Source organism: Pygocentrus nattereri, chromosome 13 (genome assembly GCF_015220715.1).
Source record: "Pygocentrus nattereri isolate fPygNat1 chromosome 13, fPygNat1.pri, whole genome shotgun sequence".
In the NCBI taxonomy this organism is placed as follows: domain Eukaryota; kingdom Metazoa; phylum Chordata; class Actinopteri; order Characiformes; family Serrasalmidae; genus Pygocentrus; species Pygocentrus nattereri.
Genome location: NC_051223.1, coordinates 3125733 through 3148052, shown reverse-complemented (window position 1 = coordinate 3148052; position 22320 = coordinate 3125733). Strand labels below are relative to the sequence as shown.

The following is a 22320-nucleotide window of genomic DNA, read 5'->3' as shown; positions in this document are numbered from 1 at the left end:
GATTTCATTTGATTTTATTTGATTTTAAACACTGCATCATTGTAGTAATGGTATGTTCAAATTTGGGGAAGAGAGAACATTTTCAGCTTTCCACGGACGTTTGGCTTCACTTGCAAACAGGAGATAGTTCTCAGTGAACTCACAGGGCAGCTGGACAGAGGGTTGCTGCTGAAATGAAATGTTTCCAAAAATCGTTCAAATGTAACTGTGTAAAGACCAAGTTTACCACTTTCCCTTCTGCTCCATCAGAGAGCATCTTCTCTGCAGTTGTGAATATCGGCTCTCAGAGAAGAGCGAGTCTCTCATAAGAGCATAGACGCTGACTTTCCTCCATTTCAGTAAAGACCTGTGATTGTAGAATTTAGTTTCAGCTGCGTGTAGACAGGCAGAAGAATGCACAGAACTAATAGCTACGTAAGAGGTTTTTGGTAACATAGTGATTCATAATCTGAATAATCGGTTATTCTTTTCAATAACTGATAGATTATTTGACTATCAAATTAGTCGTTTGTTGTAGCCCTATTAGGCAATTATATGTAATAGCTATGACAGGCCTTTCTACTACTGACATAATGCTAATTTGCCTTATTTATGTTCATTTTTTTTATAATTACTGTTTGCTGAGATATTTCTGATATTTCTGTCTGAAATATGCAGTTATATATCCCCCGTTTGAGTGGAGCGATGGGTGATCTGTTCTCCTGTGGCCGAGTGCGAGTGACAAGATAAGCAGCGTAACTGTACTGTCCTACAGTGAACTCACCTCTTTCCTAACATTGTAACAAGCTTTAGCAGCGCTAAATCCCGTCTGCCTCTCACAACTCCAACGTTGTGTTACAGTGCTCAAACAGTCATATTTTAGTATTAGTGCATTCCCAAGCAACGAAAGTGACAGAAAGATGTGGGTTCATGCAAGTTACAGCCCTGACTTAAACAAAAGTAAACTTTGGAAGCTGTGAGGCATTAGAGAGTGGGAGAACGCTAGCATCCAAGGCTAGCTGTCTTTAGTTTGAAGCAGTGCTCCGTCAACACAGTATGCTAAATGTATCATTGTACTCACAGTTTTGATAGTATTTTTTAAAATGTAGTTTAGAGTACTGGTTCTTTTCAAGAGACCTAAACAACTTCCAGCGCACAACATACTTGAGCTCTTATAGTTGGGTAATTACTTTGGCCCAGTTTAAGCTTCCTGGCTGATGCAGTCAGGTTTTGATTTAATATTTGCTGGCACATGATGGATTCTGTAATACCATGATGTCCAAACGTCCAGTGCCTTTAGAAGAAAAACAGCATCATAGATCTACCATCATACTTCACAGTGGGGTTGAGGTACTTTTCTGCATGGTTATCTTTGTGTCCACACCAAATTCTCTTCTGGTGTTGGTTTGCTAAAAACTTCCAGTTTGTTCTTATGGTCTTAAGTTTGGTCTCAACTTAATTAATTACTGCCCTGATTGTGGAAATGGGCATTTTAAAACAGTTTAGCTATTTTCATGTAGCTTGCAGCTCAACAATTTCTTGATCACGGCTTAAAAACAGTCCATATCCGGTTCAGGATTGTATAACCCTAAAACCAATTGCAAAGCGAATTACTCTTGCCAGTGCTGGCAATAATGGCACAGCTCAGGGTCTGGTCTGAAAGAAAGTTGTTTTTCAGAATAAAAGACAAGCCTGTTCTGAATGCATTTTTCTCTCTCTTTCTCTCTCTTTTCAAAGCAATTCTGAAATTCTCCCTTGAACTCTTCATAAAGAGTATCAGACTATGAAATAATTGCAAATCATTATTATCTATTATTATTCCCCCAATTATGCCATCTGTATTCTGCAAGGTATACTTGATTGGCATGCATTATTGACACGTGGCCCAATTAGATCACAATAACTATGGCTGCTTTTGAAACGATTTGCCTACTCGGTTAAATTTAGAAGCCTCAATCTAATCTTTCCCCACAGCTGTGCTTGTGTAATTGTAGCGTTCGTCAATCATTGTGGCCTTTTTTCCCCAGCTAACTCAAAAGGTTTTTGGAATGAGAGGTGTCAGTATTCAGATTCTGAATGTTAAGTGCTGAAGTTTAGATGATAAGGGCATATTTCATCATATTGAGGTCAAATTTATATGTATAAACCAATGAACTTTCATTCCATACCACGTAACATGTTTGTGTCATACATTAGTGTTGCTGATGGGCAAAGATGACCTTTACTCCATCTTAAACCTTTAAGTCTATCTTTAAGTCTATGGTCAATTAAAATGTAATGAAGTACTTATATATTTAATGATAGTGAGATAAACAGTACATTATATTTACAGTGTATAGTACTTGCTTAAAAACTAACTAGCAGGAACTAGTAGCAGATGCTGCATACTGCCTAGTTGAACAGTTGTATTTTAGTTAGTCTCAAACTCAGACTCAGGCACTAACGTTAGTCCCTTTAGCTGGGTGGCTTTCAGTCATGTTCAGTCAATGAAAACGCAGTAGGCCCTTGATCACCACCCTGTTTCATCTGGAGTGGTTTACCTAGTTTTCGAGGCATCGGACATTGGTCTGACTTTTGGAGTGAGCCTCAAAGATCTTTATGCGTCACGTTGCCTTAAAATTCTGAGTTCTATCTTTAGTTTCTTTTTTACAGTTTGAGACTCATTTATATAACAAACAACTTAAGAAATAAAGTAAAATTGGCTTCTAATTTGATTTTTGCATTTTTTCTTAACTGATGCAGCAGTTACTTTCAAACTCCAGCTTCTAAGGGTTAAATATTTCCTTTGTTCTGTCTATTATTCATCTTAAGACCAGTACAGTGATGGGACAAACACAAACAAACAAAAACATTCTGCATGTTTGCAGTTGTTCTTAGAATATTCAGAAAAAAAAAATCTTAAAAGAAAAATAACTAGAGTGAATGGAAAGAGAACATTCTAGAGTCTTTCAGCAATCAAACATGGGTATCAAATGTTTGTGTTTGGTCATTTTTGTCCCATCGGTGCACTCTGGCCTTTAGAGGTAATCGTACCTCTCGCTCTGACTGGAAGTTGATGTCCTTTGTAATGGTGTGTATGGTCCTCAAGGAAAAATGACTAGTAGGTGGACACTAACAGCTGTTCTGCTTGAGCCCCTAAAGCTCTGAAATGGCTCTCTAAAATAACCTGTATGTAATTGCTTTTATTTTTAATAGCCCATGTGCATCTGGGCTTTTGTTCCAGCCAAGCACAAACAACTCAGTGGTTGAAAGGCTTAGTAGGTGACAGTTATTATTCAAAGTTAAGTGTGTTAGTCACTGGTAGGGACAAAAACCTTTTTAACCCTCAGAAGTCTTACTTATCACCATTGATAACAAAAGCATGTTGTAGTTTTATAGTAATTTTTTCACTTGTACCTCATTGAAGCAATCAGAGAAATTCTGTTGAAAGTGTGTATTCTAATCTTTTCACTGCCATGCTATTAAATTATTTTTATGTGTATAGTTTTTTGAAAAATCCTTTAAACAAACAGAAAAAATCCTAATCAGGTGTCTGGACCAAAATCAACTGGCTCCTCTCAGTGTGGAGGAGTAGGAGCTCTAATTTGAGCTCCTCCCAGATGACAGAGCTCCTAATCCTGTCAAGTGGGGTGTAGCTTTTCTTTTCTGTGTGGATCCATGTCTGCATAGGTTTCTTCCCAGAGTGCGAAAACATGCCAGTTCAAGATACTAAATTGCCCCTGGGTGTGAGTGTGGGTAACTGTGTATGTCTGCCCTGTGATGGACTGGTGACCTGTCCAGGTTGGTTCCTGCCTTCTGCCCAATGAGTGTTGGTCAGTGGATGTTTAATTTGCAGAAGTACAAAAATGCAGTCTCGTTTAATTTAAAAGTAATAATCTGTATTCTGATTGGCGACTGTATACTGTGCCTTATTCAAAAAGCAGCCTGTTCAGAAATGCTCCTTGTAACATTGATATAAACGGACGAGGCTAAACTGCTGTAGGCTGAATAGGAAGATTATGTCCAGAAGACTGTCGATTTCCAATTTTTAATTACTTTGTATTTTTAGGAACATGCAAATTTCAACAATTTCTACAGTTTTATTATTAATATTGAGAAAAGCTGCTGCAAAATCGAGCATTTTAGCCTGCAGCAATCCCAAAAAAGGCTGTGAGATCCTGACAGCACAGAGCATTTGTTTGAGAAGTGGTCATGTAATTGTGCTCTAAAGCATTGACATGGACGGACATTGTCTGGGGGAGCATCTGAAAGCGTTTGTGAGGAAAAAACTGACCATTAACAGAGGGAATGAAGCTGACAGGGGGGATAATCTTAAAGTGGGCTTTCTGTTGAAAACTCTGTCTATCACTCAGTCATTTCCACTTTCATTTATCACCCACCTCTACGCTCGCTCTCTCTTTCTCTCTCATCTTTCTCCTCCTACTCTCACTCACTGTCTCTCTTACGCTCTCTCTCTGCTCTCTCTTACTTTGTCTCTCTGTCTGCCTACTCACTCTCTTTTTAACTCTCTCTCTCTTTCTCTTTGTACTCCCTCTACATATCTCTATCTCTATTCCTCTTCCTACTCTCTGTCCATCTCAGACTTCCTACACTTTTTCTGTCTCTCTCTCTCTCTCTCTCTCTCTCTCTGTCTTCATACTGTCTTTCCCCTTTCGCTCTCCTCCTACTCTCTCGCTCTGTCTTTTTTCTTTCTCTAGCTCTTCACTGTCTCTCTTTGACTCAACTCTTTTCTCTGTCTCTCTCCACTTTGTCTCCATCATTTCTCCACTCTTTGTCTCTCTATCTCTTCATACTTTCATTTTCCATGCTCTGTGTGCTCTCTCTCTCCCTCTCTTTCTCCCATTCTCTCTCTCTTTCAGTGGGTTTACTTGAATAGGATGTTTGCCCTCATTTTTCTCCACTGTTAGAACAGTCTTCTTCAAGCTTATGACTCATCCAAAAGCTTAATCCTTTGATAATAGAGAGATTAAGCCCTCGTTTTTTCATTCCACATCCTGCGTGTGTGTGTGTGTGTGTGTGTATGTGTTAGTTAATCCCCTTTCAGCTGAAACTGATCATAATAAGAATCTAAAGACGTTCAAATCTACGTCAGCTGTGTCTGTTTCTCTTCTAGCATTAAACACATAGGGCTGGATTTAACTTTCAGAAGTCACACTTATCACTGCTGGGTGGAACAACACAACAAATGATATCTAACTGTTCTAGACAAGGCTCTCAATTTGATATGCACAGAGCATCAACCAATACATTCAATGGACATGGGCAAATAAGGTGCTTATTTCAATACTGCACATACTATGTGATGTCAAACAAAATAAAACAAACCATATATAGACCATACTTTGCCTGAAAAAAATGTCTTTTGTGGTTACATTAGCTTGGAGATAATGTATTAGCTCTTGGCCTGTATGTTAGCAATTAATGTCTGACCAGCCTGCATGGACTTCACTGTGCAATTGTAAAGTCTGAAATATTGTACTATTATCGTTTTGCAATTGACAATAAAAACGTTAACATAATGGTTACTTACATATGTAAAATCTAGTTAAATACTCTGACTGGCCACTTCATGAAGTACATCTATATTTTATCTACACTTTTCGTTCATTTAATCAGCTACACTTACCACATACTTACTGTCCACTCTTATAGACCCTTCTTTGTTGGTCCACCTTGTAGATGTAAGGTCAGGGATGATAGTTCATCTGTTGCTGCACAGTTTGTGTAGGTCATTTTCTAGTACTTCATCAGTGGTCACACGATGCTACACACAGGATTCTTGTTGGCTGGATATTTTTGATTGGTGGACTATTCTTAGTCCAGCAGTGACACTGAGGTGTTTAAAAAAATCCAGCAGCACTGCTGTGTCTGTTCAACTTGGACCAGCACAACACACACTAACATACCACTATGTTAATGTCACTGCAGTGCTGAGAATGATCCACTGCACCAACAATAGCTGCTCTGTGGTGGTCCTTTAGGGGTCCTAACCGTTGAAGAACAGGGTGAAAGGGGGCTAACAAAGTATGCAGAGAGCTTTATGTATGTATTTTAATGACATAGTACTTAAACTACTGCAGGTGACACAAATATGTTCAGTATTTGCATTACTTCTTATAAGTAAAGCCCTTATGGAGCTGATTTAATTTTACCTGGTGAGATGCTGTGATTTAAGTAATTACTGATAAGCTCAATGATTTTCATCTAGTAGGAATCCACTTCCTGGACTTCTAAGTAATAATTAACGAGCAAATTAACTTCTGTAATGTAATGAGCTCCTTTAGTAATAGTAGCCCTGTTTGAATCAATCTCACAGTAATATAATAATAAATCCTGGTAATAGGTGACGGCAAGTAATGTGTAAAAGGTGATAATCGCCATTTTGTTAAAAGAACTGAGAGATAATTAGGGAGGACTAATTTATCATTAAACAGCTTGGAAAATATACTGAGATGTTTAAGATGTTTGTGGGCACCACAGAGGAAGAGAGAGTAAGAAAGACAGAGAGAGAGGGAGAGAGAGAGAACCTGCCTGTGTTATTTCTCTTTGCCATGCACTGTAATGCTAGCTTTACCACACGGATTCCCCTTAATTTACTTTCCATAAATGGAAATGAAAATTAATGGCGACCCACTTTGGAACTTCAGTTTGCCTTGAAGGGACTCTCTGCAGTGAAAAAAAAAGAAAGAAAAAAGAAAACCAGCTAAATTGACTGAAATTTTGCATAGATCAGCTAAATTAACTCACACCTGGAGAGAATGTTCTTCTGACTTTGTCTGTCTTTGATCAATGTGCAGTATTTTCTGTAGCAATCAATTTTCTGATTGGTTAGTGGAATTATCACTTGGCTGAAATGGGACGGGCTAAAAAAGAGTGAGAAACAGAGACAGAGTGAACGAGGGGATAGACTGAGAGTGCGAGAAATGAGAGTGGCCTTCTCTCCACAACTCAGCCATGGTAAGCCGATTAAGCGGAACGACCCATTTCAGTCTGAGTCCACTCTCTCCACATCCCACCATCATCACGGATGGAGAGAGCAGGGAGGAGGGAGAGACACACAGAGAAGATCACTTTCACTCTCATAAGGATCAGAGCAGCCATTTTCAAACTTAATACATCTTTCCAGGTTAACGTCTCAGTCATGCACATGATTGGCTTAGAGAAACCGTTAAATACATCTTGTTAGATTCTTGTCTGTGACCTGGTTCTTACTAAGATAAAAGATTGGTTCCAGCAGCTCATGAACCAGATCAGAATCTGCCCTGTGTGATATTACAGTCCTCTGAGGTTGTCTGTCCTTCTGTGGTTGGTGACGTTCTGTATGGCATAAATGAATGACATTTTCAGAAATCCCTGCTATCACACCCTACAGTAAACAAAAACAAAATGTTTCAGAGCCAATATGATTCATAGTATACATTTTCACCCCGAATGCCACTGGATCCTCTGAATTACTAAGTCATTCAATAGTCAGTTTGCTAATTTTGCACATATATGGATGCAAGGTAACGTCCCTGTTCATGGCTTTGCATGAAGATAAAGCTACTAGTGTAACTACACTCTTTAAAATTCCACAACGAGCTCTCTGAGAACCATCGCCCTAAAGATCTTGACAGTGGACGATTCTTTAAAGAACAAATAACCTCTTTCAGTTTTAGAGCCTGGATATAATTTGAATTCCCTGTGCTGTTTCATGAGTGCTCAATCTTTGTCTTGGAGATCTTCCCATCTGGAGAGTTCAGATACAACAGGCCTGGCTTCAGATGCCCATGAAGGCCTTCAATACCTGGACCATGTGAAAGTTGGAGCTAAACTCTGCAGAGCGGTACATCTCCAGGACCAGGATTGGGCACCCCTGGAACTTTTAAATAATCTAGTGGATCTATGAAATACACCAATAAGAGTTATTTTGCTAGAATCATACATAAAGCCAAGGACTATTTAGGAACCTTTGTTTTGAAGAGTATCCTGCTTCAAATGATACTGCTTCAGATAATGCTGCATGTTATCTTCTCACAGAATTATTTGTATGTCTTAGATAAGTGACAATGGTAACCCAATGAGGGCCTTGGGACCACCACTAAACTCCTCCTACTTAATTCTAGCTTTCTACCAGTCCTCCACTCCTCCTACTCGTGATGAATTTCGCACCCCGCCTCCTCCCCTTTCTCCTTAACCTTGTCCATGCATGCAATTGATCTTTAATGGGGGGTTGGCCTTCTCGTGACCCGCAGAAGCCATACCGAACTCTAGTCCAAAATTCCTCAGAGTTCCCCTTCTCTCATAATCTCACTTACCAAGGCGTGGTCTGCATTCGCTAAATGCTACTGGTGAGGATACATTATGTGGTAGCTCTGAGGAAGGGATTTTGGAAGACAGGCTTTGTAGCAGAATTTTTAGACCAGGAGACAGAACTCAAAATCTGGTGTTTGGATATGATTTCATTTAATTCAGTTTATATATATTGTTCAAATTAAACAGAGCCCCTAAGACAACTGACCTGTAGACAGATTTATGTGGCTTACTACATTACATATTTCATATTGCAAAATATTTACATCTGACACTGAATGTAAAGTGTACGAAATTATCTTAGGTCAGTGCTTACGTTGTTAAAAGCAACAATACAGTGCTGCATGCAAGAGGAACCATTCAGAACCCAATGAACACCGCATCAACTGTAATTTAGCTGTAACCTAGCTATTATTCTACAACTGCCTTTGTGGATTCATTCATTACATAGTGGTAGACACAGTGTGTCAAATTTAAGACATGAACAGAATTATCAAAAAGTTCTCTGAGAATTTAACCTCCTCTCCTTTGTCAGTTCACTTGCAATTACTTCATTTACGTACGAGCATGAGGAAGAACAAATGAGAGGAACCAAGCCTCAAAAAGGAAGCTCATCCTCCTCTGGCCCATAAGACAGTCCAGTCGTCCAGGAGACAAGTTTTTATGGAAGATTAAAGAGCAGCACAGGGATCAGGCAAAGGAATAATCTGGGAGATACACCAGTAAATGAGGAAACTTGAAAACATTGAAACTGAAACTTTGTCAGTTGGAGAACACACAGCAGTGCCCATTAAACCATAACTATGCTCATTGCTCAGTATGCCCCCGCTAAATGGGCAACATCAACCCAATGATGGAAGCAAACAGAAAAAGTTATCATCAGCGCGCCTGATTGAGCACTGCTCATAATGGCCTCCTATATAGATCTCAACCCAGTTTTGGCTTGCTTTTATTTGTATGGGCCTCATGAAAGAGTGCTGTCATTAATGGTGGGTGTTTGAAATGATACTGCTATGCAAATTTCTTAGATTTTCTTTCAGTTTTCTTGCCATTCAGTATTCTCTTGTTTCTTATGAATAGTATTCAGACATCCAAAAAAGTTTTGCCCTTCATCAATCAGAGATCATGGCTATAATGTTTATTTGTTTATATCTTACTGGATGACCAATCTTACCCCGTGCAGAGGGAAAGGTAGAATGACCGAAACCTATTTTCTAGTTAAAAAAAGTACTATTTCGAAGAACTGCTGTGAAACCTAGTCTATCCAGCCTCTATCAACATAGAAACTGTTTCTTTGGCTCTATTTTTCTTTTTGGTCTTAAATTATAAAGCTACAAAGTTACCAGTGTGAGCAATAGTAAACAAGTCCAGATGCTACATAAAAGAATAAATCCCAAAAAAAGAAATTAGGAAAAAAATTGGACTGAGTAAAGAGTACTTTATACACATCTGTTTATGTCATGCACAATTGCATGGTCTTTATGAAAGTTTTGATGGCACTCGAGTTTTCTAAGATATAATAATTGAAATCCGAATGCATATTCAGAGAAACTCTCACCACTTTGAATGCAGGGATACTGCTAGTTTAAATGCACAGCATCACCCTTTGCAGTTAGTGTAAAGCACAAACGCATATAATCAGTAATTAACAATCAGCATGCCAATCAGAGAATGAGGACGATGTCTCGTTCCTGCTGAGAGAGAGAAAGGAGGGGGTAATCAGAGAGGTGAGAGACGGTAGGTGGGTGGTAGAACAGACAGCACCATGTGAACAAAATATCATGAAGGATACGCCGATACCACTTTTTCCTCCTTTGAGGACTTGGGCCTACAAATTTCCCATACTAATACTAACTTGGTCTGATCTAACTGTTCGATGGCTGCCTTTAAGTCACAGATCAAACATACTACGCTTGAATGAATGAATGAATGGCCTACACTACCTGGATAATTTAACATTTCAGTGCTTTCAGTGCTCTTTTGGAGGGTGTATCTGTTTTTAAATGCTTAATTAAATTTGATGTCAATGATTGTTCGTCAGCGCTGCCCTCAAATTACTGCTGAATACAGATTTTGTGGCCTGTGTTCATGTTAATGTCAAAATGTAAATGTGCACAGATTTCATGCATGTTTAGTTGGGGCATAACGATACAATTTGCATATTAATTAATTTTTTTTAAGTTAGATTTTTGACAAGTATTCTATTCATTTATGGCATTTGGCTGACGCTCTTATCCACAGCGACTTACAATTTGATCAGTTTACACAGGTAGGCGAAGGTGGTGTTAGGAGTCTTGCCCAAGGACTCTTATTGATATAGTGTAGGGTGTTTACACAGGTGGGGATTGAACCCCAGTCTACAGTGTAGAAGGCAGAGGTGTTACCCACTACACTAACCAACCACAGCCATATTCAGCTATAATTATATATTAAACATACTGATTTAGCTCTGGTAAATTGAAGTTCTGAAGTAGAGCGTTTTCAGTGCCTGCTACAGCATTTATTCAAAGCCCAGTCATGGGTGCTTGCGTAACACAAGCCCCTCCCCTTCCAAAGTAAAAAAAAATTAAAATACAAGTTTCCAGAATGGAAGTTCTAAAAGTTATTGAAACACACACAGAAATTTTGATTTCTAGCGATCGTATAAGACCTGGCAGCCCAGCAAAATCGTCCTCATCAGATAAACAACACTCAAAGCTTTCATCTTTGAAAGATGGTGAAAATATCCTGAGAAGACTGAAAGCTGTAATAAAGACAAAGCATGGGCAAACTAAACACTGAAAAATCAATTTTACATTTAGGTATCGAGGCTTCAGTGTAATTTTCTGTTAAATTACTTTCCTGTATTTTAGACCAGAAATTTAATAAACGTAGGAAGGTCTCTGACTTTAACGCAGTACTGTATGGGTATAAAACTATAATATAAGTTTAACACAGTACTGTTTTCCTACCCTCAAACCTGACACTTGTGTACCTCATTGGATTAGCAATGAACATGTCATCAAGCATAGCCATGCAAAAAATTGAAAAAAATAAATCACATTTTGGTGGAGTGGAGGGCAGAAAGGGTAATTTCTTGCCTGAGGGCTACAATGTGCAGCACTAATACATTGTGCAGCCCAAGCAAAAGCAAATATGAGCACTGATGCAGAACTCCATGAGGACAGATGGGCGAGAGAGTGTGGAACCGAGAGAGAGAGAGAGAGAGAGAGAGAGGGGGTGAACAGGACGAAGGTGAATAGAAAGTGAGAAGGAAAGAAGGAGAATGCAGTATGAGAGGAAGAGTTAGAAGGACAGATAAAGAAAGAAAGTGGTGAGTGTTTTAATTAATCCTGATTAGCTGCTAATGTGCCTGATCTCCTTCAGGAAATTTTCCCCTCAGTTAAAGATCGAGAGACACTTAATCTTCCATCGGAAACAGAGACAGAAGAGTCATTCAAAAGATAAAATAAGGATACAGCAGAGATTTCTACCGCTTGTGTTTCTTTCTTCTTTTTTTTTAACCTGATATTCTCCCCAATTTAGTCGTTTCCAATTCCACCCACTACTTAGAACTAACAATGTGTCACGATTGGCTCCTCCCACTCCTCCATGTGCTTTTTTGTTTACTGTCCATGTGCTTCTTTGGTTACCTCCCGGTTCTGCCCCTTGTTTCTTGTCTCCGCCCTTGATTGTTTCCACCTGTTTTCCACCTTTGACCTGTGATCCCTTGTTGGCCCTCGTGTATTTAAGCCCTGTGTTTTCCCTGGTCTGTGTTGGTCTTTGTACTGTTTGATTGTGCTGGCTGTTTTATGTTTATGCTGTTTGGAGTTCTGTGTTCATTTTTGTCATGTCTGTCCCTCCTGCTCTTCGTGTCGGCTATATGAACCAGGACCATTTTGACCATGACCCTGGATTTGCTCATAATAAAAGTCGCTTATCTCAGCACGTGTGTCCACCTCCTCGCTCCATGTTACACAATGCTACAGGCTTCCTCCGAGGCCTGTGAAACCAGCCACTGGTGACGCAACGTCACGGGACAGCTGAACGCGCACGGGGGAAAGCAGATCTCTTACGTCAGCTAACAAACGCCTGCACCGACTAGTATCGCGTTGAGTGAGGGGGGGGAGAAGGGGGGGCAATTGTGCTCTCTTGGACTCCCAGCTACAGACGGCTGTAGCATCACCAGGGATTGAACTCGCCATCTCCTGACGATAGGGCCAACACTTAGCCGGTTGCGCCACTCGGGAGCCTCATTTTTATTTTTAAACTATGAATATGTATGAAATCTGTAAAATACTCAATGTACACACTTATGATCTTGTACACTGGTTGTAAGCCAGCAGTATACCTCAAATGACAAAAGGAAGTCCTGCCAAACAGGCTGTTTTCAATATATTTGTAAAGAAAAGTATGTCTCAGCACCACTAGAAGCCTTCTTCATGCAGTGGACCAATCTCAGTCAGAGGGAGGGCTCAGGACATAACACTTGATTATAAGGATCAGTGATATTCAGATAAACTCAAGCCAGTGCACCCAAAATTATGTTTTTTTTTCCTTCAAAACGTTGTGTTCATTTGAAGTATACCGCCAGCTTTAATGTAGCAAGTTATTGAAAGCTGTTATGTTTTTTCACAGAAATAACCTACTGTTAATAAACTACATTGCTTGACAAATTATCTGTCAAGTTCTGGACATCTGAGCTACATTAAGTTGCCTACTCAAGCACTACTTAAGTGCTCCATAAGCTCATTCTAATTTCACTACTGTTTATATTTGCACTATTTATACCCACAGACCTTAATCTGTATGTGCCTTATGTCACTTTAGTGTTAATTTCAGGACCTTCTTATATTTATATTATTTTTTATTATTCTATTTTTCTACAATTAGTGTTTATTTTTTATGATTAGTGTTTAGTGGGGTTTTTTTGTATCTATGTATATTCACACTTTTCTTGTTTAACGTCTATTTGTTATCGCTACACCATGTGGTCTGAGAGTAACGCAATTTCAGTACTCTGTATGGCCTGTGCATATTTTAGCATTGACAATAAAAGCTGATTTGACTTGACTTGACTTAAGGCTGGTTATTAAAAGCTTTGCTTAGAGTCAATTTTGTATTTTTTATATCAGATATTTTTGTATATCAGCAAAAAAATAAAGAAAAATTGTTGCAATTCTGTTAATTAACCTTTGATTCTTGTTTTCTGTTCGTGCAGGAAGTCCTGTCCAGGGCAGTCCTTTACTGACGTCATTGCCACTTCCTGGACGGCCGCTGCAGCCTCAGCTGGACCTGAAGCACATTCTTCCTCTGAGGGTCAATGGCTCCTCCCCCCTCAGCCTCTTCCCCAACTTTAACACGGTCAGTGTAATCACACTTGCACATGTTTATATACCTCAGCCACCCAGTGTTATTGGGTATCCGTGCTCTGCCAACCGATGTGTTCTTTCCATTTGGGATAATTGTAAAATCCCATTCAACCCACTGAGAAATTACAACAATGAATACAATAACAACACAATGAATTTATGTTGGAGATTACGTTTTGAGTTACCAGTTTAAAATGCTACTGAGCTGGACTGTTTTGCTGTAGCTAATGAAAATATTAACGCAACAAAAAAAAACAACACGACAATAAATAGTATTGTTTTATAACCACTATTCCATCCAAGGCCCCAGCCTTCAAGCTGGATCTGGTGACTCTCACTTTCCTAGTCAGCTAGTCCGATCTGCTACACATTACACAACATGACTTCAACTGTTGTAGATGAAGGCTGACAAGCACAGAGCTCTGACTTCTCCTCTAGAATATGGAAAACAGAGTGAACCTGCTGTTCTACATTCGGCTATCCATCAGTCAATCCAGCTATTATATCCATTAGGATTCAGTAGACAGGAGCTGATACTAGATAAGGAAACTCCCTGTTCTAATGCACAGATCTGTATGCGTTCTGCTCATGCACAGGCATTTTAGCTAAATGTAGTCAGACACTCTAGTCTGAGCTGCAGGTTAAAAACATGATTTGTTATCAAAGGGGGGTGGGGGGGCAGAGAGGGTCCCGAGGTAAAGTGGAAGTGATAAGCCGTTAGCCTTCAGTAAATTAACGTACCAGCGGAGGAGCAGTGTGCTTAGAATAAAAAGGATGCTGTAGCTTAATTAAGGATATTTAAAGTGCATATGGGAAATATATCACTGGGTTTGTAGAGGACTTTAGACTTCTAGGTCATAAGATGCTGTGAGAGTAGCAACGAGATGAGATTTGCAAAGACAAGAAGAATGAAACCTTAAAATGAAAACACGAAGTATTTTCTCCTCAGTGGACAATGTGCTGACATTTTAGTTTGTTAGAGAAATATACATTGATGAGCCAGTATACTATGAACACTCACAGCTGAAGAAAATAACATTTATTGTCTTGTAACATCGGCACATGTCAAGATATGTTAGATTGTAAGTGAACAGTTGGTTTTCATAGTCTTTGTATTGTGTGCGGGAGAAATGGGCAGATGTGAAGCCTGAGCGACTTTGGCAGGGGCCAAATCGTTATGGCCAGATGACTGGGCCGAAGCATTTCTGAAACATTAAGGTTTGTGGGGTGTTTTCAGTTAGCAGTGGTGAGTATCTGCTAATATTGGTCTGGGGAGAGACAAATCATGAAGAGGTAACAGGATGTTCATCTATATGCAAGGGCAACACTGGCTTTCTAGTCTTGTCTGAACTGACAAAAGTCTGCTGTGGCTCAAGTCAAAGAAATTTTAAATAATTGTTATGGGAAGAATGTGCCACAACACACAGCACATCACACTCTGCTCCTTATGGGGCGGCACATTTCAGCTCATGCTAACGCCTCTACACTCTCAAAAGCGCCTACAATGGATAGGCAAGTGTCAGAAACTGGACCCTGGAGCAATGGAAGAAGGTTGCCTGGTCCAGTGAGTCCCATTTTCTTTTACATCATGTCAAGCTAAGAATGTGTGCACTGTTTAGCAAGGGTAGTGATGGCACCAAGGTACAGTGTAAGAAGCCAGTGGAGGGAGTGAGATGCTTTGGGCATGCTTTGCAGTGTGGTTAGCCCAGTTGGCGATAGAGCTACACTATCTCTGCCTTCTAAATCATGCCTTTAACAACACATCCTTGGCAACATGCTCACATTTAGACACTATTAGTGTGGCCAGTGTAATAAACATACTTACTCACATATACATGTTACAGCCCAGTTAAAAAAAATTTTTTCATTGAATTGCTGCCTGAATAGTAATTTCATTATTCAAATACCAGCAGCTTTACTCAAGTTACTCAAGTACTTAAGCCTCAATATACAACCCTAATCCATACCTCAGGTTGTTAAGAGCCTGGAACTTATATTCACTTGTAACACATCTTTTTATATATATAGTAGCTAAAAGATGGGGCATTTACAACAAAAATTATGAGCAGTTTGGTATCATTCCACCCAAGACCACCAAAGACAGGGCTAAAGAAACTCACAGCATTCAGAAAATCAGTACATTGTCCCATTATGAGTTTGAGGACCTTAGTCAAAATTTCTGTTCCCCCTTAAATGATGCAGCAGGTTCATTATTGCACCTCAGGTGCCACAATATAACTGCTGCACCATTAAAGGTGGAACAGAAAGTTCGAATAAGAGGATGCAGAATAAGAAGTCAACTTAAGCTGCGTCTGATTTCTCAAGTCACATGTCTCATTTATGTGTCTCGTTTAATTTGAAGATTTGATGTAGTTAACTGTGTCAGGTGGCTTCGCGCATGAGAGGAAACAATTGTGGCTGTCTGGTGTCCATGGTAGGCTAAGGCCAACCACGGAAGACTATCCTTCCCTGTGTGCTGCCTCAAAACAAAGTGGACTACTTTAGATGAGACAGACTAAACAGCAGGAGGTGATCAAGTATCTGCTGTGTTCTCATTTTCATTTAAATCGGGGTTGAAACAGTCTGCTAAAAAGGATCATCTTAGCATAGCTTGCAGTGTTTGTACATTGTGTTATCTGTGCTAATTTAATGCATAATGCTATAACGGTTATGACAAAACTCCTACCTGAGAAAGATTTTTGACCGGATGAATCATTATACTGAACCACTACTAGTCTGATCACGTTCTGCGTTCACATTCCCAGTCGTTTGAGGAACAATTGCCCTTAATTTTTTCCTTACTTGACGCTTAAATAGCATGTCAGCAGAGTTCCTGCTCTCCAGCCTGGTTCGTCTCCTTCTGTGGCTTTAGATAATGTTTTTAAAATGTCTCCACTTCTTCCTGATCTAGTCACGTTACTGCTGTTAGCTGGACATGTTGGTTCATATGCCATCTTGATCAGTCCAGGCCATCATAAGGTCTTTAGTTATGCTAAAGAAGGAAATTGTAATGAATAACTAATAACTTTAATGGGTAACTCTTGAAAAAATAAAAAATTTACAGCATGCTTCCAAATCTTGCTTGTGCAAAAATGCTTATTTGTTTACATATAGTCTACTAACCTTTTTTCAGCATATTACCTATATTTGAAGTGGCTGTCAGTGCTGAAATGTGGCTGGCTGCAAAGCTTTAGCGAGGCTAAGCGTTATGTAACCTGAACAAATCTCCTCAGGGGAGGAATGACCCCTGCACTTTACCTCACAGCCGCATCACACCACCCTGTCGAAGACTGTTAGCGAACAGCTTAGCCTCTAGTAATAGTTTGTCTCCATGAGGAGAATGAGAAGGTGTTTGACGGAAGACTATTTACTTGATTTGAGCATCGCATTAAGCTGATTAAGACGGCGTCAGATTGGACAATTTGGAATTTTAGAATCTTTTACAGCAGTGTTTAATAGTGTTGGCTCTTATTTATTTGGACAAAATAAATTTTGAGGGCTAGTTGTTAAGGCTTTTATTAGGGATGCATTGATACTGATGCCATGTTCATTTACCCGTACTCATAAAAACGCATCGATACCAACATTTTCATACCTGCTGTGACGTAGGCCGAGTGTACAGTGCCTCACTAATGAACAAACGCAGTGAAGGAGTGTTACTGACACCGTGACAGCTGGACACAAAGTTGCTGGTCACTTTAAACTACTAGATTCCTGCCGGAATAAAAGGGCTTAATTCGAGTGCTTATTTGTGGACCAAGTCTATGTCTGGCTTGAGAGGACATTCAGCAACAGCTCACAGCCAAACAGAAGACTTCAGATGTAAAACACCACTAGTGAGCTCCCTGGATACTTTAGCCTCAGATGCAATTCCTGCTGTCACTGTGCTACAGAGACTTGTTAAAAGAGACAGATCAGGTTTCAGACCTGTGTGAGGAACACAACCTGCTCTTCTCCACTGCAGCACTACTTGATCAAAAGTAACTAAAGTAACATAGCTAGTTATTGCACGTCATTTAAAATCAGCTAGATTTCAGTGATATAACTGTTAAGGTACATTGCACTCATTTACACTAATTACTTAATACTAAGTAGTTTACTCAGTATTGTAATGAGGAGCGAGGAGGCGGACGCATATGTGGAGATTTTTACTTTGGCAAATCCAGGGTCATGGTCAAGACGGTCCAGGGTCATAGAGCCAACACGGATAGAATGGGGGGCAGACATGACAGACCAACAACAAACAATAAGCAGGTTCAAACAACACACACAGTAACCAGAATAACCAACAACCAACAAAGACCAGCAAACACAAGGGGCAAACACAGGGCTTAAATACACAGGGATAACAAGGGACAGGTGAAAACAATCAGGGGCAGAGTCAACAAACAAGGGGGCTGAACCAAAAAAAAACGCACATCCAAAACACAAAGCACATGGACAGGACTGGGAGCGGCCAATCGTGACAAGTATGGTATCAGACACGTACTAAAAATATGTGTACACATTTTTACACGCACATGTACATGCATCCCTAGTTTTTATTAGATATATATCAGTATTGCGTATGTTTTGAAGAAAATCAGAATCGTATTGAAATAAATCAAACTGGTGAAGTTTGAGACTTAATGAACCATATGTAGTTAAACTCTTTTTTTTGCAGTAGCTAAAAGTTTTTTTTTTCTTTAATTATACAGTGTTATTCTGCTATTCTTTGGCATTTTTTCTCAATTTTCTCCCCAGTTAAGTTATGGTCAGTTGCACCCACTAGCTAGGTCTCCCCAGTCACATGATACCACTAGCACTAGGCCATTTAGCTCACTGGGACTCTTAGGGGGTGCTTAGATTGGTGCGCCACTTAGGAGCCCTCGCTAATTATTTAATATAAACATGTAGAGAAATGCAAGCATGTGTATAATATTCACATGGACCATTTTAATTTAAAAAAACAACTACCTAAATTTCTATATATTTAGAAATTTTCTATATATTTAGAAAACAGTTGTTTTTTGTTGCCATCGTAATGGCCATCACACATCAAACATAACTCAAACGGAATACATGACGGTGTTGAAAAATGAAAAACTTACCAGAGGTGACAGTTATTGGAATGTTGTACATTTTAATGTACAACTACTGTTTATATGCTGAATGTAGCATATTGGGGAAAATAAAACATAAAACGTGGCCTTTGAGAAGTTAGGGCACATTTTGTAATTCATGGTTTAATAGTTTCATGTTTTATTTGTTTTAGCCCACCTCTTATGGGTGGCCCAGGTGATGTGTAAATGTATGTGAAACATGTATTTTCTGTATGTGTTTTCTCTCTATAGATGGATCCTGTTCAGAAGGCAGTTATCAGCCACACATTCGGCCTTCCGCAGCCAATCAAAAAGAAACAGATCATCTCCTGCAACATTTGTCACCTCCGCTTCAATTCTACAGTCAGTGACGATCTCTCTCTCTCTCTCTCTCTCTCTCTCTCTCTCTCTCTCTCTCTCTCTCTCTGTCTCTCTCTCTCTCTCTCTCTGTCTCTCTCTCTCTCTCTCTCTCTCTCTCTCTGTCTCTCTCTCTCTCTCTCTCTCTCTCTCTCTCTCTCTGTCTCTCTCTCTCTCTCTGTCTCTCTCTCTCTCTCTGTCTCTCTCTCTCTCTCTCTGTCTCTCTCTCTGTCTCTCTCTCTCTCTGTCTCTCTCTGTCTCTCTCTCTCTCTCTCTCTGTCTCTCTCTCTCTCTGTCTCTCTCTCTGTCTCTCTCTCTCTCTCTCTCTCTCTCTCTCTGTCTCTCTCTCTCTCTCTGTCTCTCTCTCTCTCTCTCTATCTCTGTCTCTCTCTCTGTCTCTCTCTGTCTCTCTGTCTCTCTCTCTCTCTGTCTCTCTCTCTCTCTGTCTCTCTCTCTCTCTCTGTCTCTCTCTCTCTCTTTCTCTCTCTCTCTCTCTCTCTCTCTCTCTCTCTCTCTCTCTCTCTCTCTGTCCCTTTCCTCTTGACTTAGGTTAAACATTTATGGGACAGAAAAAGAAAGAATTTTAGAATCTGTCCTAATCCAAAGAAAGATCATTTTGTGGGGAGGGATGTGGACCTATGAGCATTAACTGGAGTGAATTTATTACAATTATCAATATATATATATATATATATATATATATATATATATATTTTTTTTTTTTTTTTTTCATTTTCGTTAATGTACAGTTCTCTAAAAGCCTTATGGTGTGGTCCATCTCTGCTATTGCACTGCTATGGGAAACAGACATCTCAGTGAACTTGGCAAGTGTCAGTTCAGGTTTAGCTTTGGCAGCTGACCTGCTTTTGCCAGTCTGTTCACCTTTACACTAGAACATAGCACTGATTTTAGTTCAGCTGCTGCTTCATCTCCCTGATTATTCACTGTCATGCCTACAAGAAGGACTTTACGTTTTGACAACTTTAAGCTTCAGCTACAGAAATTGTCTTTAAAGCAGAAACAGCGGAAATCAAAACCTCTGATCAGCTTTTGTTTCTGTAATTTACTAATAAAGTGTTAAGAAACTACCTGAGATCAAGAGATAAAGTAGATGACATGAGTAGATAACATGATCGCTTCATAGTACTTTTGTCTTTTGTAATATTATGAGCTGAACATATTGTGGTCTGCAGATTCATTAATGCTGGACCAGTGTTTTTGCCTGTGGAAGACCAGCTTGCCAGGCTTCAGCCAAACGGGGAAAAGAACTAGCCAGTCAAAAATGCACATGTGGAAATCAGCACTGTTTCTGGTTGCTGTAGCAGCTCTGCATGCTTAAAATCCCTAATGTCATACAACTGTTTCATGCAGTTCCTCATAGTAGACTTTAACTCGCTCACTTCCTCGCTCTCTATCTTTCCCTCTCTCTTTCTTCCCTTGTTTTCTCTGTCTTTCTCTCTCTCCTTGTCTGTATCTATACCTCTCTCTCTTTTTTCTCTTTCCCACCTTGTTCTCTGTCTTCCCTTGTTTCCTCTCTCTACCTCTGTTCACTCTCTCCTACTCTGTTCCCACCTCTCTCTGTTCCCTCTCATTCTGTCTTTGCTCTCTCTCTCTCTCTCTCTCCCTTTTTTCACTGTCTCCTCTCTTTCTCTGTTCACTCTCTCACCCTTTCTCTACTCTGTTTCTCATTTTCTCTGTATCTCTCCCCAGATCGCTCTCTCTCTCTTTGATATCTCTCTGTGTTGCTTTACCTCTCTATAGTTATTTCCTTGCTCCCTGTAGGTTTTGAAAACCCCCAACCCAATTTTCCTCACACATCGGGTATACACACACACACACACACACACACACACACACACACACACACACACACACACACACACAGAACGAAAGAAAGAAAGAAAATCAAGGCCTGATATATGGTAGAATCTCAATTGCTCCGTAAATTGTTCTATTCAGTTAAGCTAATTAAAGTGTCTTTTCTTTTCTGTATTCAGTCCCCAATAATGGAATGTGCAGCTCCAATCAGTGTCCTCTTTCCTCTTTTTCACTATGAAACATTTTATCGCTCCATTGCTATTCATTCCTCTCTTTTTGTCCTCACATCCTTCCCCTTTCCTTTTAATGTGACGCTTTAATGAAGAATTATAAAAAGCTTGTGGCTAAAAAGCAGCCAGTTATCAGAATCAGAATCAAATTGTTGTGCTACACATAAGATGAATTTGTCTTGGTGACTGACCGCATGCATGACATCTAATAGACCGGACAGGTACACAAGGCTATTAACTAACAAGATACAAAAAGAGGCAAACAAGAATAATATGTAAATATTTACACATGTAAATCTAGTAGATTGAATCTAGTAGATCAAAGAATTTATACAACAATACAGTTATATATACACAGTATATAGTACAATGTATGAGGACACGGTAAGGGAGATTTAAGGGTGGCCATTGCAGTTACGGTGGCTACAAATCTGGAGAAAAACCTATAAGCATGTCTGGTTGATTTTGATGGCCCTTTTTACCAGTGTTTTACCAGAGTCTCTGATAGCCCTTAATAATGTTCCAGAATCTTTGATGGCCCTAAATGTTCCAATAGAATATTTAATGGAAGTTACTCCCCTGCCAGAATCTTTGATGGCCCATATTCTTCTACTAGAATCTTTGATGCCCCTTACTGTTCTACCAGATTCTTTGACAGCCTTTATTCTCCTACCATAATCATTGATGACCCTTACTTTTCTACCCTAATCTGTGACGGCCCTTACTCTTCCACCATAATCTTTGATGACCCTTACTCTTCTACCAGAATCTTAAAAGGTTCTTATTCTCCTACCAGAATTTTTGATGGCCATTATTCTTCTACCAGAATCTTTGATGGCCAATATTCTCCTAGAAGAATCTTTAATGACCCTTACTCTTCTACCAGAATCTTTGATGGTAATTATTCTCCTACCATAATCTTGAATGACCTTTATTCTTCTTCCAGAACATTTGATGGCCCTTATTCTTCTACCAGAATCTTTGGTGGTCCTAAATGTTTCAGCAGAATATTTGATGGCCCAGAATTGTTGATTCACTAAAAACGTATTTGATGGCTGTGACTATTCTATGAGAATCTTTGATGGCAATGAATCTCCTCCCAGAATCTGTGATGCCCCGGAATCTTCTTTGATGGCTCTGAACCTTCTACTGGAATTTTAAACACATCAACCTGACTAGCCCTGTACCAGGAAAAACTAACAAAAAAGAAAG

At 39.6% G+C, this 22320-nt stretch overlaps 1 protein-coding gene across 4 annotated transcripts in view; it reads left to right on the top strand.

Annotated features, from left to right (window-relative positions):
* The window catches only part of LOC108431394 (zinc finger protein 385C-like), a 146282-nt gene that overhangs the window by 97919 nt on the left and 26043 nt on the right, over positions 1 to 22320 (top strand). For all 4 annotated transcript variants that reach the window (XM_017704497.2, XM_017704495.2, XM_017704496.2 and 1 more), the window contains 2 exons: positions 13472 to 13614; positions 18956 to 19066. In XM_017704497.2, the coding sequence (XP_017559986.1) occupies positions 13472 to 13614; positions 18956 to 19066 (254 nt within the window). The remainder of the gene's footprint in view (positions 1 to 13471; positions 13615 to 18955; positions 19067 to 22320) is intronic.